The sequence below is a fragment of the Halichoeres trimaculatus genome, unplaced genomic scaffold, assembly GCF_033239565.1.
Source record: "Halichoeres trimaculatus isolate MK-OKI-2021-1 unplaced genomic scaffold, fHalTri1.1 fHalTri1_scaffold_6, whole genome shotgun sequence".
In the NCBI taxonomy this organism is placed as follows: domain Eukaryota; kingdom Metazoa; phylum Chordata; class Actinopteri; order Labriformes; family Labridae; genus Halichoeres; species Halichoeres trimaculatus.
The window spans coordinates 19869842-19889882 of NW_027437184.1; the positions used below are offsets into that span (position 1 = coordinate 19869842).

Below are 20041 nucleotides of genomic sequence, written 5' to 3' on the forward strand. Positions count from 1 at the left end.
GTGATATGTGCAAGTTTACTGTATTTACTGAGCAGATGAATAGACACAGGCACAGGGGCTCCAGGGTTTTGCACATGGGCCCTTGCTTAAAGTAATAATTAAAATGTGGATTTCGATAGGTCTGTGAAATGGCAAAAATAACCCCACAAAGATAAACAAAATGATCACAAAATGTAACATTTTAAAACAGAAACCCATAACAACTTCAAAGACGCGTAGAGAACTACAACGAGACAAAACAATAACAAGATCCAAAACAAACACTTGACTTTAAGGATACACAAACTACTTAAGAGACAAACAACTGCAGGGACACATATGACTTCAAAGAGAAAAAAATAACTTCAAAGAGACATAAATGACTGTAAAGAGACACAAACAACCTGAGGGTCACAAATTACTTCAAAGAGACAAAGACAAAGGACTTTAAGACACAAACTGACCACAGACAGGCAACTGCATTGAGACAGATATTTATACAATAACCACAAAGATAGGCAAAACAAAGACTTCATGACACAGAATCCCTCTGAACCAAGCCAATGCAAATGGGCGGCTTGAAAATGTCTTTGTCCTCTGATCCTGTTGGTCCAACGTTGAAATATGAGAAACTTTCCTGATAGAAGATGTTATTTTGTGGTACCATTATCCAATTCTCTGTTTATTTTTTGTTTACACTTTCAGTTTCAGAAAAACTACAGTGACTGCATTTGTTTTCATTCTGTTGCTCTATCAATGCATTACATCTCGTTTTCTTTTGTGTTCAAATGTGACTGTACATACGTACAGGCAGAGCTCCAGGCAATGCTATGACCTCCTGCTCTCCCCCCTCTACAAACTACACCTGCGCTGACCACCCATCTCTATTTTCTTCTTTGCTTATCCTTTACCTCTGACCACCAGTTTTTCTTACTTTCTGTTCTTCCTCCTGTTTTTTTTCAATCCAGAAAAACTTGGCCCAAACTTTAATAAAACTGGCTCAGTTTTCAGTAAGTACTAAGTGTGGCCTTGCTGCAACCTTAATCCTACAGTGCAGTGACCCTTCCCCATGTCTAACCCAACTCCCTGATGATGTGTCTGACTCCCTGAGAACTTCAACTGTGGATGAATTGTTGGATCACGATGTACAATATTCATCACGGATATCAGTCCATGCACATTGTAATAATCCCTCTCTATTACAATAATGAACCTTTTGTCACACGCATCGTGTAGTTTGTGTCTATTGCTTTGAAAAGATCAATGTGAATGATTTGACTACTCCAAGTGTGTTTAAATGAAAGTCATGGATTATTATTGTTTGTTAAGAAACAATCAGTGTTACAATGAGAGCTACAGAGCTGGACCAGAGTGAATAAGCGATTGATTTATTTACCTTAATTCCCTTTTTTAACAAAAAGTATTTTAATTTTTGAATAATATTTTAACCTTCTGTAAGTAGAAGAAAAACAGGGCAACTCCAGTTAAAGCATCTACTGCGATGAATGAAAAGAATGTAAGAAAATTGCTGTCAATAACATCAACCAATCAACAGATTTATTTGTATATGCTGATTTAAGTGCAAGTAGTCAAACTAGTTTAAAAAGTCACTTAGCATTAGCATTAGTAAGGACTAATTTCTGTTATAATAACTGCAAATGTGAAAATAACCCCTCCCCGTCCTTTTTCAGGTCCGCACTTTGTGGCAGTGAACAACAAGAATGAAATTATTGTGACAGATTTCCACAATCACTCGGTAAAGGTAAGACATGCTCTGTGCTGCCCTCAAGATACCGTGTGTGTTGTCTGTTCACAGTGACATCAGCACTCGACATTTTTGCACTCTCTTCCTGTCACAGGTGTACAGTGCAGATGGAGAGTTCTTGTTTAAATTTGGGTCTCACGGCGAAGGCAACGGGCAGTTCAATGCTCCCACTGGTGTGGCTGTGGACGCCAATGGAAACATCATCGTGGCCGACTGGGGGAACAGCAGAATACAGGTGAAACAGAAAGTCTAAAAACAAAATAAATGAAATTAAGAGAGAAATCATTTTTACTGCAGCTGCTATGAAAAACTTTCTTGGTGTTTTAAATTTGGTTTCCCTTGTTGACCAAATGAGATGATTTTTATCCGTTCTGAGCTGTTTTAATAACTAAACTAACCCTTTTTAAGGAAGATACGATGTGCAGAAATAACCAAAAGGTAGTCTCGCTGAGCCACTAAACAAAAGTCCTTGCTTTTATAGGTCATTAAGAGGCATCAGTATTTGTTTCAGTCTGTTCATTTTTAGTTAAACCTCCTTACAAGAGATTTAATTGTTACTGGGTATGATAAGCGTAGGAGAATAAACTGTTTGAACTTGCAGTTTGGATCCAATTTGAGGCTTTTTGATTTCAAACCTTTTTTCTGTTTCAGGTATTCGACAGCACAGGCTCCTTCTTATCTTACATCAACACATCAGCAGACCCTCTATACGGGCCCCAGGGCCTTGCCCTCACCTCAGATGGACATGTGGCTGTTGCTGACTCTGGCAACCATTGCTTTAAGGTTTACAGATACCTGCAGTAGAAATTATGAAGACATCACTGACACACAGCTCCTGATTTAACAGGTTAAAATCACTTATTGTTTGTGGACTTAGAGCTGTGACTTTCTGCACATTGAAAGTGACCCCAGGTTTCATGAATGCATTTCCTTATCACATTGATTCATAATCAAAAAGGAAGAGAATGGCGTGAAAATGTCATTCCATGAAAAACAAGCAAAACTGCCAAATTTTGCTGGTAGTTTTGGTAGTTTTTTTTCTTTCACTGGTATCAGAGCACTGTGAAGTCTGAGGCAGATTCCCTATAGGGAGACTGAAGTTCAATCCAAAAACCTAAGAGTAATCAAGCTAACTTTGAAGCTGATTTTTTTTTATCAGTTTCCTCTTTGAGAATAAAAATCCAGAGACACTGTCCAGATAAAGAAATGAGAAATGAAACTACATTCACTTTAATTATTTCTGTCAGATAAGTCCTGGTCTCTCAGTGTTACATTTTTGATACTTGAGTATTATTAACTAAATCCCTGTTGGGATAACATGAACTGGAAATGAATTCCTGAAACAGGGTGTTTCAGCTCTATTTTTCACATGTTGGACCTCACCAGAACATAGCCTTCTAGTCTGAAGTTGGTGCAATTTTTGGGGGCAACGCAGATGAGCAATTCTCCCATCAACCAGCAAACAAAGAGACATACAGAAGCAGCAGTCTACTTCCTGTTTCCTGCTGAGAAGACCATTGTGATTGAACAATGCTCAGGCGTCTCCTTGAACACTGTTGCATGCCATTGTGCTCCTAAAAATATGTCACTGCCTTCAATTCCTCAGCAGTAAACACAACATGCGGACAGGAATGTGTTGTTTAGGGAACTTATTTCTTACTCGTTCTGCACCTTATCAAGATACCTGCACATGGAAATGAATTTGCTTATCTTTTCAGTTTTAGTTTATGCTAGCTTTCTGTTTCTGTACCCAAAGACAAGCATCAAAAGCACAATTATAAACTGAATAAGGTTTTTGAACGCATCCTAACCAGCTCCTTTTGGCTCGTCTTTCACTTCTATTAACCAAAACAAGCCCCTACTAATTCTTGCACTTTTGTGTATCATATCTACAACCTGTTGTAGTTGTACATATACATATTTAGGTGTATATATGGATTTGGTGTCCATGTTATTCACTATATAACCTACTTATCAAGGGTTTTAACACTGGAATATATATACTGTTACATTAGAAGGTAATGACAAGTAGCAGCCAACAAGTGTGACATCAATTGAACAAAATTTGTATGCGCATTACTTGCTGTGTTTTTATTTTATCAAAGGACTTAATTTATTTTTTATTTTGTTTTCTACATAATTTGTTCTACAAATTATTTTTCTAATTGGTGCATTTTTGCCAAACATTATTGTACATAGGCCTTGTGACTTGTAGCACTGAAAGCTGTTCTCTCTTTCGCCCCTTTCCCCAAAGCTCACATCTGGTTTGAAACAGTAACTTTTACCCTTCTGCCAAAAAACGTATTGTTGTAAGTTGTTGTTGAACATTGCACAAAAACACAAATATTCTAAGAGTTATATTGTTTGCAAGAGTAATATATGCCTCTGTGTATAGTTATCATTTAACATAATCAGAAAGTGTACTGCATATTACAATCATATTCTTGTTGTAGCTGACGAGCACCTTTATCATGAGAGGTTATGTATTTGTTTTCTTTGTAGTCCAGTGTTTGGAAGTTTGGAGGAACGTAACACCAGCTAACATGCAGTGACACACAGACTGTCACCTGTTTTTTTTATGATTGAGCTGTTGTTTCCTGGCAGTTAATCTGTAATCGATTTTTGTCCTTCCTATCTACCTTTCCATCTTATTGGAAAAGACTTTTAGATTCTCATTTTCCTCCGTTCAGTGTTACTGGTTTTATGTCTGTTTCACCTGTATGCGACTTCCTCATGTCTGTGTGAAATAGAATAAGCACATAGAGCTGAAACACTACATCAATCATCATGTGTAGCCTGCTGTAAACTACAAGAGGCCAGTTTAACAAACCTAATTACTGCATTTATGTAATCATGGCAAAGGTATAATTGTAAATATTAAAGGCTGACACTATGAACTGACATGAAAATGGTCTGTTTTTCTTTTTAACACAGAACTTTTAACTAATAACCCTCCAGGTAAAGGTTAAACTTATAGACTTCTGTCAAACTTCTGAGTTGAATGCTCCCTCCTGCATCCTGGTGGCTGTTAGTGAAACAGTCAAATAAGCTGGAAACTTGGTCTGTCGCACACTGAACCCTACATTGAGATAGTAAAGTACAGGTGCACTAAAGTGGCACTTGTTTTCAGATTACCAGTTCAGCATTTTTTTTTTTTTTTTGGAAATTAAGGGCTCAGAGTCTGGAGGAAGAGCTTTTTTTAATTAAGTCCAGAGCTAATACAGCTGTCTATCAGAAGACTTTAGAGGACTTTTGTCTTTGATTCAGACCAAGTCCCTGTACAGGTGGCGATGTACCTGGTCTCTGTCTAAAGGGTCAGGTTATCCAGGGGATAAATTAAACTAAATAGTTAATAGCTGTTTGACCTGTGAGCTAGGATGTTTAGGCCCAGTTACCTGACTGTCTACTTCTAAACGCTAGCTCTATTTCATATATACCCACAGAAGACCACTGAATAGCCTGAATGAGTCCTGTAAGCAAAAACGTTTCATAACGACAGCAACCCTCTCACAATCTGCATTTTTAAGTTGCAAGGAATAATTTTAGTGATCTGGAAAAATGATCCCGAGGACTTTTGACTTTTTAGGCTAGAAAAACCTATAGGAAACTTTTAGCAGCAATAAGCAACCTCCCTGAGATCACTTCGATCCCTACTCCCAATCGTTTGCAGACCATGTTACTTTTCTTGGGTGGCCTGGTAACCCACCTGACCTGAATCCCACAGAGGATCTATGGGGTTCATGCCACGAGAAAAATGAGAAACACCTGGCCTAAAGTACAGATGAGCTAGAGGCTGCTATCAAAGCAGCATGGACTTTCGTAACACCTTAGCAGCCAGTGCCACAGTCATTCACTGCATTGGCACAGTAGTTCATAACTCGGAGGCCCCGTCAAAAGTTAAGTGTATAATGTACATACTTTTTAAAAGTTGGACATTACTGAATCAGAAATCCTTTTGGAGTGAACTAAAGAAATATTACGATTCAAGATAATGGATTTCTTGTTTTCTCGAGGTACAAGTCATAATGATTAAAACAACAAAAAGGCCTTGAAAATTAAACTCCACATGTACAGAAAATAATAAATATTGAAAATGACCCTTTTTGCATGTACTTGTTAAGTTTTGATAGGCTGAAGTTCAAACTGGTCTAGTGTTAAACTGTTTATCTCCTGTTTTGAGGATGATTATTGCTATGGCTTCCAAGTTTTTCTCTGCAGTGCATTTCATTCATGTTAAGATGTTTGTATCACACCACAGTATGGTCGGCTTTTAAGATGTCCCTTTCAGAAATGACATCCCTGCCAAGTAGCAGAATTAAAAAAAAGGGTTACCAATGAGTCATGATCACTAAAGCAGGAGGAGGAGGAGATCGAACAAGCGGTTTTCTCACCTCCTCCTCAAATGTTCTGGCTGGATGAAAAGTGAGTCAGACACTAAACTGTCTTATTAGGATGTTAAATTAGAAACTGAACCCACCAACAACATGCAACAGGCCTATCAAGTAAAACCCATGCCTGGTCCTCTGGTATTTCTGACCAGTTTAGGATTTAGAGAGCCCTTCAAAAATATAAATACTACAGCTCTAATGCAAAAGACTTTTTTTTCTGCTAACACTTGATGTCAAACATGTAGATAAGATGTCTCAGTAAGATACAGGTGTAGAAAAAATAAAACAAAATGCTTTTTCTCTTTTAATCTCATCTTCAGACAGAGAAACACTGAGCATATTTAGAGCAGATGAAGGATCACAAAGTGGGACCACCAAGATTTCTTTTTGTAACAACAGCAAAGCTTAACCAGAATAAAAGTCAGCAAAAATTAAATTAGATAAAAGAACGGTAAAAAATGAAATCTGTGGCAGGAAAATAAAAAATACATGTCAGCGAAAAAATCAAATTTTTAGTTCTGAAGCCAACATGAGAGCACACCTTGGACTCCTAAAAGTGACCTTAAAATGATCAGTTTGGGATTTTCCTTAGAGGTGACCAGTATCCAATCATGTAAGTGTCACATCAAGCTGTTCAATGTTTTTTTTTTCCTTTCTTCTTATTAAGACCAGTTGAAAATTTAAAAACCAAAGTTACACAACCCTCAAAGAGTATCCAAGGATATCCAAGCTGTGTATCTTATCTATGAGTAAAATTCAAAGCACAAGTCCAAGGTGCAAAACAGGTGGAAAAATAAAATGACAGGACAAAATTACTGCACTAAGACCAACAGTTAGTAGCTTATAATAGAATACAGGATTTCTTTAAAAAAAAATACAATTAACACAAATGCCAAGTGATCTAAAAAAGCACTCCTGTAGGTGTTCATTTAAATTTGTGACTGGGCTCCTGACTATGGTTTTGTAAAAGGTTTGCCTTTTGAAAGTAACATGTCAAGTATTTGATCCATCACTTCCCACATTTAACAAGCAGCAAAATGTGAAGCAATATATAGAGGGATGTCCAAACGTTAACAATGTAGAAAAAAAAAGGGATGAGTACAGATGACTTTAAAAAGCCGACATTCACACCCACAAAACAAACACCTTAAAGCCTAGAGGTTTTAACATCTTAGAGCTGAGGTCCTGGCACAAGACAAATCTGAGTTAATGACTCCATCAGCACAGACTTGTCTAGCAGACCCCATCCCAGGTCTATATGGTTACATGGCAACAGCATCCTGCCTGCTAAAAACTATGAGTTAAGATACAGTAGAGTGGTTCAGCTGTTTCTAACTGTAAGAGCCGTGTATCCTCTGACAACATGAGCTCCTGAAACTCTGCAAACACAGTGATAGAGACAGCAAAAGCACCTCTCCAACCCCCCAGCCACTGCAGCCAGGGGTGCGAGCCTACAGTGTGTGTCTAGGAGAAAAGATACCAAGTTTTACCTTCAAAGAATGAGTCACAAGAAGTTCATCCTCACAATGACAACTGTTTTTAAACCCACAAAAACCAACAAGGAACAGCTCAAATGCATACAGTACATAACTAATAGAGTCAACTCTGGCCAGGTCAATAAAATAATAAAACCTTGCTAGGTGTAAATCTGAAAACACCAGCACACAAGAGTGAACTACATTTAAAAAGCTGTCTCAGTAATAGTGGCATATCTGCAGCCTGCTGCCTGGATCATTCTTCCCTGGACTGAAGAAAGGATAGACCGGCTCCTCAAAGCAGGTGTCAAACATGTACAGTCTCTTCATTGTGACAGCATCATAGAAACTAAGACGCCCATTGTCGTAGTCCAGGTACACGCCCACTCGAGGAGAGTTCCAGTAATCAGCGACAGGGATGCGTCCGTCCTCTCCATTGGCGTACAGCCGGTCCTGCAGGCACAGGCTCCAGTATCCTGCAGATGGAGTAAGACTGACGAAGCCCTTTCTGTTGCTGCACTCGGTGGTGACTCCCAGGTACCACACACCTTTGTCCTTTACATCCACCTCCCAGTAGTGCTGACCACTAGCATACTGAGCTGTAGCAAGGACGCCACAGAAGCGAGTGAAGCGGGCTGGCAGGTCTGGCTCCTGGTTGCGGACTCGTCCCTCCTCAACTTTTGTGTCAAAGTCTGAGATGAGCAGGTTAAGGTGAGCAGTGTCTGGGTCTAGAGTGAGGTTCTGAGGCACTGCACAAAGAGAGACAGAGATTAGAACAGCAGGCTGAGGAGGGCTGCTACTTCTGAGAAGGAATGAAAATTCAAACATGACATGATCATCGGGAGAAAGCTGGACAGCATGCTCCCCCACTGGATCAACTTGCACGAACTTACAGGAATTTTGGGCCCCTCATCCTGTGTTCTTGTCGCCATCTCTACGGTTCATCAACACTCTCATTCCCTAGCTTCCCCTTTTCACTGACTGCAAGTTATTTTTTGTAACTCTATACCCCTCTCTAGCTGTCAGCTAGTTTTTGCAAATGCACTCTGCACTCTTTCATGTAACTCCAGTCTTTGAAATGAAACTATTGCTTCAACTCAGACGTGACTAGGGATGGGTACCTTTCATATTTCAAACTATACGGTACCAATGCCCAGTACTGGTACTCAACGGTACCAATTTTCGGTACTTTTTTGTGTTAATGTGGTAAAAAATAGCAGTTTGTTTAATAATAAAATATTATATTCTTTCAATTTAACATATTTATTTTTTAATATGACCTTACAATGCTGTGTTTATGTCAAGCATGGAAAATCTCCTACTCTTCCACTCCCTCACAGTCACAAGGATACATTTAGGTACCTAAACATGGTACCTTTTGGTTTTACTTGAATCGATACCCGGTACTTAAGACAGAATTCAGTCGGTCCCTATAAAAGTAACTAATTCAGTACCCATCCATAGACGCGACTTTGGGTGTCTAACTTAATGCTTGAAACTCATTCTCATGTTAATAAAATCCATGTTATTCTTCATACTCGATTTAAAACTATTTCTATGCTATTTTGATTTTTATCATTACTCTGTGCTGCATAAGCTGTTTGGTTACAATAAAAGCAAGATAGAGCTCTTTCAGTCCACCGCCATCAAGGATCTCTCTGCTCTGTTAAAATCATTTTGTCCCTTTTATTTCTTGGTCTTATCTCTTCCATTTAAACCCTGCTCTTGGTTCCTGCAGTTGGGATCTGTTGTTAAACCCTTCCCTTGTGGGATCTATCCTCACTATTCTAAGGTTCACCTCCTTCTTTAGTTGAAGGTTTTACCTGTCTCTCAAGCCTGTCTCCAGGTATGAACCTGCTCCTGTTAGCTCTGTTCAGATCTCTCCGCTTCTCCTTACAATTGTAGGGCTTGCCTGTCTCACAGTCCTGACTTCTGCTCCAACTCTGTTCACATCCCTTGATCCCTTGACCTCTGACCTCACCCTGTTCGGATCCCTCAACCCCATAGATCCAGTAGAATTGGAGTCCTCTTGACACTTTATAATTTCTGATAACCTCTCCCTGCAGGACTTGCAAAGGCCCACACTGCCGTGCAATTATTTCTGGTTTGCAAATCTGAAAGTCAGCTTAGGTCAAATTTAGCAAACAATATTTGTTGCTTCAGGCAGGCCAACAATCATCTGCAAAACAGTACCTGCAGAATTTTGATACTACTCTATAGCTTAATGCTTTCTTTATTTGAATGTAGAAATGGCAAGGGCAGAGGGGAAAAAGAACAGAATCCCATAGCAGTGCACTCACTTGTATGAAGCACATGCATCATTTTTTTCCACATGATGAGCTGGAAGGGCCCTGAGAAGTCAGTAAATTCAGTCGGACAATTAACTGGGTCAAGAGATGTGAAAGCCTTGCAGTGGATAACTCTGTGGGGGAGAAATGTGGAAAAGCACAAGATTAAGCAAAAACTCCTCAAGTCACAGTAAATTTTTTCATATGAGAAGATCTCAGTTAACTTACTCATTGAAGGTCTCTTCCAGGCTCTGTTCAAAGAATAATAATAAAAAAAAATGAGTATAATTAAAAAAACTTTATCCCATGACAGCAACATCAGTTAATTTAATTATTTTAGAATCTAGCACAGTTATTGTAACTTTAGAAATCCATCCACCTCTGAATACAAATACATTAGACCAACCTCAAAGTTAGTTTTTCCACTGATGTGGCTGTGGATAGTAGCTATAGCTTTGTCCACAGCTGCTGTTTCTTCCTCCACAATCTTCAGATTTTCATCTATAACAGCCATAGTGGCTACCTCCTCGGCATCCAAGCTCTCCAGCAGGGAGTCTCTCTCATCAAGCAAGAACTGGACCAGGGCACCCACATCTGCCTCAATCTTCTCCTTCAGTCTCTGCTTCTTCAACTAGAGGATAGAAAATTAACAAGACATCTTGGTAAACAGTGCGTGTGCGTGCGTGTGTGTAAGTTTCATCTTAAATGATTATCAACAATCCAGTACAATGTTTCAGCTTGGCCAGCAAACAGGTCTATGTACATGCTAGGAATGAAACAAAGAGGACAATTCATACCCTCACTTCACTTCTCGTGCGCTCATCAGCTGTCATAACTTTTACACATTGAGACTTTTGCCAGTTGAGCTCCATTAGTCTCAGTTTCAGCTCCATCTGTTACAAACATGCACATACACAAAAGCACAAAGACACAAGATAATGAGTCAGCTCAGATTACAGAAAACATTTGTGGCAATGGCAGTTCACTCTCTGGTAGATTGGCCAGTATAGAACATTGCACAGCAAATATAATGTGAGGACTCACCTTCATGTCATTCACAACTTCTGACACTGGTGCTACCTCATGGTGTCTGGAAGGATGATAAAACATGCAGTTTTACAGATTTGTCACACTGGTCCCAGACAGTAACAGGCCTTGAGGATTCAAGGACTGTTGCTCAAAAAGGGCTCACTCAAAACAACATTACTCTTCAAGACACAACAGACTAAAAGTAGCAGTGTCCCCAAAATGAACTAAAAAAAAAAAAGCCAAAAGTAACTGTGCATAAGGAAATCCCTCCAAGCATCATGTCTCTTACTTCCATTCATGTTAAAGAGGTGCAACTAAACACTGCATGTGCTCTGTTGCTTAGCAATGAATTAACCCTTGACAAATTTCAAAAGCCCTGACATTTGCTAAAGCTCTTAAATTGTTTGAGTGAGTGTGTGGTGCTGGGAAATCAAATGTTCTCCATTCTAAAAAGTAACGTTGTTTAGACCCCGTTTTATCTTTAGCTACTTCACATCTCTCCACAGAAAGCAAAATGTCTGCCTGATAATTTCAAGGAATGCAGTCAAGGACAAGTTTTTTTTCCCCTTTGAGTACCGATAAGCTGAAAAAAAGTTGAGAAATCTGGGTATTTCACATTTTATTATAGCAGTCACTTTATCATTTGTCAGCTCTGCATGAATTTTCACAAAGGTTAAACTCTTTAAGTATGAGCTTCTTAGTTTTACAGTATTTCAGTGAATAAAAGTCCACCAGCTTCAGTTAAAACAAGACAAAAATTTGTACCCCTAAAACAAAGATAGCACAGTCCAAAGTAAAGTACATTTGGAAGCCAAACATAATTTATTGTTAAGATTGTGTACACTGTCATGTTACTGGCCATGTCCACCATGGTATCCCACAAGTAAGAACATCATGTTCTTCTTTTTAGCAGAACGTGACATTGGTAAGAAGACAACCTACCTGTGTGCTCGAGATTCCCTGCAGACAACACAGATGGGCCTCTTCTCAGTCTGACAGTACAATTTCAGCTCTTCGCCATGTTGTTCACAGTTGCCTTCTACTTTCACGGGCTTGGATGGAGGAGGACAAGAGCCAAGACAGTCCAAATCGTCCAGTTTGGACACCAGATTCTGCACAAGGTAATTTTTAGTGAAAGTCCTCTTGTTGAACACCTGAAATATGAAAGAGAACAACAGATTAAAATACGCAGAATTCTGTTTCAGGCACATTCAAAGTCTGTTGTAATCTGTAATCGACCACACTCCTTACAGGTATCACACCTCGGTCGATTCTTGCAAACAATCGTGCTTCATAATTCAGCGTTGGCTAAACTAGCTTCATGTAGCTATCCTAGCAACGGTAGCCACAATATGCACTGCGCAGCCAATATTGTTTTTCAAAGACCAAACATCAACCTCCTCCTATTTATTTGCTAACAACCAGTCTAATTTTAAGGAACAGTGTTTTCATTGTCACAACGTATTTAGGGAGAACTAAAAACTCGGTCAAAAATATTTTCCTTACCGTGCGGCACTGAGGACACTGGTATCCGTAGTCTCCGCCATTTTCATCCCAGTGCATGCAGATACAAAACCGGCAAAAATTATGTCCGCATTTTAAAATGACAGGGTCTTTAAAGAAGTCCAAACAAATAGCACATGTGAGCTCTTTTCTCAGGTCGTCTCCAGCTGCTCCAGCTGTAGCCATGTTCACAAGCCAGCACAACACTGCCACTGCAGGAAGTGAAGGGAGGGGAGCGCGCACATTTGTGGTGCGTCATCTCCCCTCTCGGCCAATCAGGTTCCTCCCCCGCTCCCTCTAATCTCAGTCCGGAAGCTCATGAAAGTAATGAAGAGATGAGAAATGAATTGACACTTTAATTGTGGTGTGGTTACAGATGGCATTTATGGCACGATTTATTTTGTTATCTACTTAATTCGCATTCTGCCCTTAAAAATGCAAACAACGTTAGATTTTTTTTTTGCTGATGCAATTGGAACATGCAGTTGTGTATCAATGTGCACAATAATTGCAAGTTTTCCAGGTATGAATTCATGTGTTTTAGTTTAAAAATCATCTAATGTTTCTCTGTTGCTGACACCAAGCACCATTCATAATTGCACATGAGTAACATCTTAATGATAACTAACTTTAACGGATCTATTAGTTTTCACCTATCCCTTGACTGGAAAGGGTACACCTGCAACCTGACGCAAAAACAAACAAACAAAAAAAATCCTGTCCATCCATCCATCCATCCATCCATCCAATCTATCCTCTCTAATGAAAGTGTAAGGTCAAAGAGACCTTACATGATGTTACAAGTAGATATGTTTATTTTCACAAACTCACAGGTGTTTCAACACCTCTTACCATCATAACAAGAGGACATTTTGAAACATACTTGTTGACATGTCAACACTTTTGACTCCCGTTAGTTCACTATTATGTCTTTTAGAATCTAACCATGGGAGAAGTGCCGTCATGGACTGAACCGGAGCTGGAAACCAGCACTAAATATCAAAGATTTCGAACAATGCTTAAATGGCATTGGCACTCGTGTTAAAGCACCTTTGGGAAGTGCTTCATGTTTTCACTTTTGCAAAGAGCATTTTGTCAGTAGTATCAGTAAATTTTCATCAGATGTATGTCAAGTATTTAAAATCTCAGAGTAGTTCATTTTAAACAGTCATTGCTTCTTTTCCATGGTTTGGGTTTGAACTTGGATCTTAAAATGCAACTCTACAGCCCTACATAAACAAAGAATAAACAACCAGTAAGCAACAATATTTATTCTTAAATACATATACATAAAAACCCATTCATAAAAAGACACAAACTGAATATCAAGTTTGATTGTTTGTGCTAAAATTGTCAAATACATGGGGTTAACTGGCTGTGGGGTATACATTACATTGCATAGCTTGGCATGTGAGGGGTGCGATTAGAAAAGTGCATTAATGTCAGACATGGGATTATTTCCATTGTATCAAGGCCCCTCAGAACTTGCAGCAGGGTTTCAGCAGACTTGTACTTACATGAACTGTCAAACCCCTGGCTGAGTCACACCTGCGCTGATTTCTTCATGACATTAACAGCCCTGATAAACTCTGGAAATAATTGTACAGTGATGACTGACAACACCATAATAAGACAACTATCCAGGAACAATGATCGCAGCGTGTTGTATATTCATACAGTGTAAGACAAGGTTTAACAGCACATGTTAACAAGAAATTTCACCAGTGATAACGACAAAATAATGAGACAGCAGATTGATACAGATGTCCCAAATGTAACAATGGTCACGGTGACATACTCATTTGTAAGCAGCTATTTTGTTTGCATCCTTTGTTTGAGAAAAATGATTCAGAACACTGAAATCCCACACAGCACTTGTGACAGTAGAGCTCACAGGAAGGATGCAAGAAGGAGAAGGGTCAAACTATTGGATATGGATACAGCGTTTGCATGTTCACAGCACCACACTGAGTAGCAGTGTAACACAGACATGGAAAGTGGCTCTGCAAAGATTCACTCCTATAGTAAATAGTGTTGCAACACACGGTTCACTTTGTGTAAAGCAAATAACTCCTGAGAGTGTCTTTTAACATACAAACTTTAACCAGTGTTATTAAAAAATCTATGAAAAATTATGCCCAAAGTTAATAAATTGTATAAATATCACAACATCACAGAAAGACACAGAGAAGAAAGGATGGAAGGCAGCAAGAAACACTGTAACAAAAGCAGTAATGCACTGTCAACACTTGACAAAGTAATAAATGAGCTTACAAAAATGATTAAAAAAATACATAAAAACAATCGACCCAGCAGCAACATAAATGCTTAATACATCAGTGGAAACATTCCTCATCATAAGAAAAAAAGGCAGAAGTTATGGATGATTAAATAAAGCTGGTTCATACGCACAAACCATAACAGCAGTGGTGTCTGTACCTTTTAGGAATGATGAGCAGGTTTTGCAAGTTTATCTCACATTCACAAAACAAACAGTAGCATCTTGTGTCTGTATTTTCCAATATACACTGTCATTGAAAATGAATGTTCTAGCATATACTTGGGAAAAGAGAAAGTGTCCCTTAGAGGCACTGTTTCACTCCCAAATATAAGTTAATCAACCTGTAGCAGCATAAACTGTCATGTTTTGTGGTCCTTTTATTTATTGTATATCAAAAACATAATCCCCAGTGTCGTTTTTTTACTCACATTACTCGAATAGTCCTGTGAAAATGAATGGACATTAGATGACATTACAGTCAATACTGGACTCTAACATCAAAATGCAATAACTGAGCTCCTGAAATCTGAAAGTAAACCACAGTTTTACAGAAAACATGGTGTTAATGCTACTCATATTCCTTTAAGTGAACTATTCCTTTAAGAGTCAACATTTATATCATCTGGTCCCCTGTGTGATTTCGCCCTGTGAGTGGGACTGTCCTGAAGTGTCTAACTGCTCCAGGCACTTGAAAACCAGGAAGCTTGTGATGAAGTTTGTGGTGCTGTTGCAGCTGTCATGGTACATAATGTAAGAAATCCCCCCACTTACATCATACACACACCTAATATCCCATATGCTCAGTCTCAGTTTTTTGGTGTAATGAAAGTAATTCAATTCCAGTAAAAAAAAAAAAAAAAATCAGAAATTTTACAAAAAATCCCCTCACATACTCTTCATCCCTTTGTTCATCTGTCCTCCCATGTATTCATCATCAGACCTCTGAGCTGTTGTGGCAGTCCTGCATCCTAACCACCAACATGGGCTCCGTACTCACAGACCCTTTCACCACCTCCTGTACCCCCTCCCTCCAGCCCTCCTTGCCGTCCTTCTGTCGAGATCTCAGCACCAGCACAATGGTGACAACAATGAGGATAGTCAGCAGCAGCCCCACCAGTGCTCCCACCACAGTCACCACACCCTCCTCTTCCTCCTCTGCGTTGAGCTCACTCGGCTTCAGCCCGTTTGCAAAAAGTGAGTCGGGACCCCCTGCCCGGCGCTTGGTACGATCCAAAGCGATATGCATGATGTTGGTGCCTCTGTTGTTTTCTGAGCCGATATCCTCCGCCACCTCTGGAACTTCATTGCCAACTGATCTCCTGGAGCGATGACCTTTGCCGCTTGATGAGGCCAGAGTGAGATCATTGCCAGTAGAAACAAAGGAGTGGTACTCAAGGCTGCGCTTTCCAATGCCTCTGTTGGCGTTCTCTTTAGAGCGGACTGTGTAAATAGTGTGGATGTACCACTCACGGCCTGCAGCAACCTGGCAAAAACACAAAGTCATCCACATTTATAGCTTTGTTTTAGTCAAAGTAATTCTATTTTTCCATTACAGGAGACACACAGAACTAATACTAGGTTCTTGTTGGGTCCAAGGTATGTATACCTTGCAAAAACAGCCATCTCGTTATCAGTCCTTCTAATATTTAATAAATGAGATCCAAGTTTTATGCATGATGAATGTGGCTTCAAGTTAAAAATAAAGATGAGTCACAGTGTTTGAGGGATACTATAGTTTAGAATACCTGGAACATAGCTGTGGAGTCCAGCCTGAAGCCATCAGAGCCAGGCTGTCTGACAAGAGACAAAGCTGCTGGGTCATCCACTGCTAGCACAGCATTAAAACCCACATCACCAAACATGTGGGCCTGAGTCTCAGGCTGAGCCTTGTCCTGTTAATGTGAAACGTTTCAAGAGGCAGAAATTTATTTTTATTATTAACTATAAAATATTATTTTGGGTAATAAAATCCCATCAGTAAAAACACGAATCTACTCACAAGAATCTTGAATCTATAGAGCAGTGATGGGGAGTCAGCCAGGCACCCAAATTCAAACTTGGTGGGGTTGTATTTTGGTACATATCCGTCAGCACCGGTGCAGAGGAACACCTTCTCAATGCTACAGAAGAACGAGTCTCCAAGATTCTGCACAGGGTCCACCATCACACGGCCATAGATCTGATCACCTGTAATATAACAAAAAATCACCCCAAAGATTACCAAATTGATTTGATAATGTGAGAAATGACAGGAAGAGTTAACATTTAATAAGGAAAGTAGCTCAGAGCAATGGAAATCCAACTGTACGTCAGGCAAGGTGTAGAGTTTTGGAAGTTAATTTACATAATTTGAATAATAATGTCTAATTTCATGGCACTATAAGGAACCACAACCACTGACAACACTTTTTTAGATCCAGTACTTCAGAGATGTAAAAAATAAAATAAAAAAGGGATGAAATAAAATAAAAAACAGGGTTTGATGAAGTAGAAAGCACTTACCCTCAGAAAAGGCTACATCACTCTCCTGACCAAAGCCCATAGAGCCATCAGAGAGCCACAAGCTCTTCTTGGACAACAGAAACATCTGAGTGTTTAAACTGAACTCCACTGCAACTGGGTCACTCACCTAAAGGAGAATGAAATTCAAAAGATTTTTTAAAGGAAATTTTGGACAAACAAACATGCCACTTTCATATCCCAGAGTTTAACAGAAATGGTCTTACTTGCTGGAATCTGATGTCTAAATCAAAGGTGATTGGTTCTCGAGGGCTGCACACAGGTGGAACAGTGTACTCCATATTCTGGGCTGTAGTACAAGGGATCAGCTTTACCGTGTATGTCCCAGAGTAGTCTCTCACCTGTACAGAACAGTGGACACACACACACCCAAACATTAGTCTGGTTCTGTTCTTCCAGCAGTCTGATCTCACAGATATACACAGCCAGTTTCATGTTGAGCAGCCGGTTACAAACTCATGACATGGGGTCACACTTACAGCAAAGTCTGAAGTGAAGGTCCATTGCTGGACCGGCTGGTTGTAAGTGGGCTCACTTCTCACTAAGCTGAGGTTGAAGGTCAGGCCGGGGTGATCCACGCTCATCACCATGGAGGACATAGAGGTTTCTTAATAACAGATATGAAGAGAAAGAGATGGTTTTTGAGTTAGACTAATGATTGGATGAGTAAATGAAATGTGATCCTATAAATCATCAATCATCTTATCTTTGATACATCTCACGAGGTTAAAATAAACTGCCTCACCTCTTCTGATTCTGCCTCCAGAATGAGACTCCACAAACAGACCCCTGAACCGAGCCTTGGTGCGAAAGTTAACCACCAGACGTCCTTGCTCATTGATGCGCATGCTGGTGGGATACAACGCGCCTGTTGGAAACCAACACAAACACTTAGGATCTGAAAAAACTTCTAAGTCAGGAAGCACAGTACAGTTAAGTCCTGGGACCTCACCCTGGAGCTCGGCCTGTGGAGGGCTACCAATGCCATCTTTCCACAGAATGGCTGTGTCGTACACAAAAGTAAGGCGCAGCTCAGACTGCAAGTCAAAGTGCTGCCAGCCTCCTGTTCCCACAGGAGAGTGGAACACATAGGACACGTAGAGAGGCACACGCAGGGTCACATAAGACTGGACCAAGTTCAGAACCTGTGAAGATGATTTAATAAACAAAGAGTAAGGAACTTTTAAATACAAGAAAACGTTTGATGAACACAATTCACGAGCCATAAGGCTCTCTGCTTTTGTTGTTATTATGATTTGTGAAACTGCAAGACAGAGAATCTCAGTGTTTGAGACTAAAAAGGTTTTTTCTTTCTGAATGTCTGACAGTAGGTTGATAATCTATAATAAGTCTGAGAAGATGTAACAGGTTGTTTGAAAACATTCTCCTCCACAAGGTGCTTGAACTTTTTCACTCCTACACAGATTTGCTTAAGATGCAGCAGGGTAAAACTCTATCAAACACAAAGTGATACATGCTTGAAATGCTCTTCTCTGTCTCTTTTTAAAGTGTTAAAAATGTTCCTCATATTGATTATTATAAAAACACAAGAACAATATTGAAGATATAATTGTAAATTAATACTGAAATTTGAGCTTCAAAGCTAAAATTAAAAAACAAGACAACACAAAACACAGATTGCTGTTGTACCTATCTATCTTTATTGACATTTCATTTTATTTAGTTAGCTTAGATGTAGTTGCATCTGTCAACCACTAGGTGTCTCTGCTAACCAACATTATAAATACATCTTTGCACAATATAAGTTTTCACAAGCTTGACAAAGCCAGATTTTGTGAAAAGTACTTGAACTGCACCAGAAAGTCTTTGTTTGACTTAAAGTAAAAATAAATTAACATGCAAAATAGAGTAAAAACTTAATAAAGTGCAAGAAAATAACCCAGCAAAAGGCAGCTGTGGCTCAGTGGTAAGGACAGGATTTGATCCAACCCTCCAAATGCTAAAGGGGTCATGGGATAAACTGCCTTCAGTGTTGAATGTGGTTTGCAGACTGAAGCAAGAACTATATAAACACAGTCCATTTACTATCTACAGCTTTGTAGCAACCAGACTATTTTAAACAGCATTAAAACACAAATCAGCATCAAATTAGTGATCCAGTTTGATACCTCACAATCAGAATCTCCACCAAAGACCTTTAATCCATTGCCATGCAAGTCTCTGGAGAGCAGCTGTAAAATCGCTGCATCATGATTCAAATGAGAAATTAAATGACTGCTTGCTGCGAGACAAACTGTCTCAGCCCTTGGGTTTTATAAAGCAATAGTTTTACTTCAACAACCTCCTAAAATAAATTTATTCTGACTGGAGCATAATTAAGCTAAAAAATGTCACAGTGAGTCTTAAATTTGAGATTCATGGTCTTATCGCTTCTGGTTAGTTCAGCCTTTCAATTAGTGTAAGCACTTCCCAGGAAAAAGGAAATAGCTCAGCAGTTGTGTAAACCAAAATAAAAGCTGTTGTAGAAATCTCAAATCACCTTCCAAAACTCATGCTTTTGAAAAAACAATCAAGTCTTTTGATTGAAATATTAAATTCTTTCTGTGCTCTTTGATTCCCAGCTGAGCTACAAGGTTGTGTCTACTTCTTTTAGTTCTTTTTCATTCTTTGAAAAAAAATGAAAAAGACAACATAACCACAAGTGACAGTGTGACAGTGATCTCCCCTAACGAAGTGGACCTGAGGTCTTCAGATGACGGGCGGCTTGTGTAACTGTGTACAAGCTGCGACTGGGGACAAGTAAATTAATTTCTTACTTCATCCCATCTCCCTCCCCCTCCCTCTCTCTCCAG

General features: G+C 39.4%; 3 protein-coding genes across 7 annotated transcripts in view; 1 reads left to right on the top strand and 2 right to left on the bottom strand.

Moving 5' to 3' along the window:
* The window catches only part of trim3b (tripartite motif containing 3b), a 36957-nt gene extending 32331 nt beyond the window's left edge, over positions 1-4626 (top strand). For 4 of the 5 annotated variants that reach the window (XM_074672078.1, XM_074672076.1, XM_074672075.1 and 1 more), the window contains exons 14-17: positions 948-989; positions 1671-1741; positions 1839-1979; positions 2396-4626. In XM_074672078.1, the coding sequence (XP_074528179.1) occupies positions 948-989; positions 1671-1741; positions 1839-1979; positions 2396-2548 (407 nt within the window). In that variant the 3' untranslated portion in view covers positions 2549-4626. The remainder of the gene's footprint in view (positions 1-947; positions 990-1670; positions 1742-1838; positions 1980-2395) is intronic. The other variant, XM_074672079.1, reaches the window with a different exon arrangement.
* A 2373-nt stretch (positions 4627-6999) lies between these two features.
* trim47 (tripartite motif containing 47) lies at positions 7000-12657 on the bottom strand. The gene is made up of 8 exons (XM_074673074.1): positions 12431-12657; positions 11867-12078; positions 10940-10985; positions 10693-10788; positions 10302-10526; positions 10124-10146; positions 9908-10029; positions 7000-8356 (listed from the first exon to the last, which is right to left on the bottom strand). The coding sequence occupies exons 1-8, from the start codon at positions 12611-12613 to the stop codon at positions 7827-7829; spliced, it is 1437 nt and encodes a 478-aa protein (XP_074529175.1). The 5' UTR covers positions 12614-12657; the 3' UTR covers positions 7000-7826.
* A 1026-nt stretch (positions 12658-13683) lies between these two features.
* frem2a (FRAS1 related extracellular matrix 2a) overlaps positions 13684-20041 on the bottom strand; it is a 78892-nt gene continuing 72534 nt past the window's right edge. Inside the window, exons 17-24 of the mRNA XM_074672772.1 lie at positions 18181-18373; positions 17974-18096; positions 17708-17835; positions 17435-17569; positions 17211-17337; positions 16708-16895; positions 16454-16600; positions 13684-16191 (exon numbers count right to left, since the gene is read on the bottom strand). Coding sequence (XP_074528873.1) covers positions 15643-16191; positions 16454-16600; positions 16708-16895; positions 17211-17337; positions 17435-17569; positions 17708-17835; positions 17974-18096; positions 18181-18373 — 1590 coding nt within the window. The 3' untranslated portion in view covers positions 13684-15642. The remainder of the gene's footprint in view (positions 16192-16453; positions 16601-16707; positions 16896-17210; positions 17338-17434; positions 17570-17707; positions 17836-17973; positions 18097-18180; positions 18374-20041) is intronic.

Excerpts from the sequence above, each read along its gene's own strand:
- trim47 (XM_074673074.1), bottom strand. The coding sequence starts at position 12,613 with ATGGCTACAGCTGGAGCAGCTGGAGACGACCTGAGAAAAGAGCTCACA. Across the intron at positions 12,079-12,430 it reads AGTGTCCTCAGTGCCGCACG|GTGTTCAACAAGAGGACTTT; the intron begins GTAAGGAAAATA and ends TTCATATTTCAG. Across the intron at positions 10,030-10,123 it reads CTGGAAGAGACCTTCAATGA|AGTTATCCACTGCAAGGCTT; the intron begins GTAAGTTAACTG and ends TCTCCCCCACAG.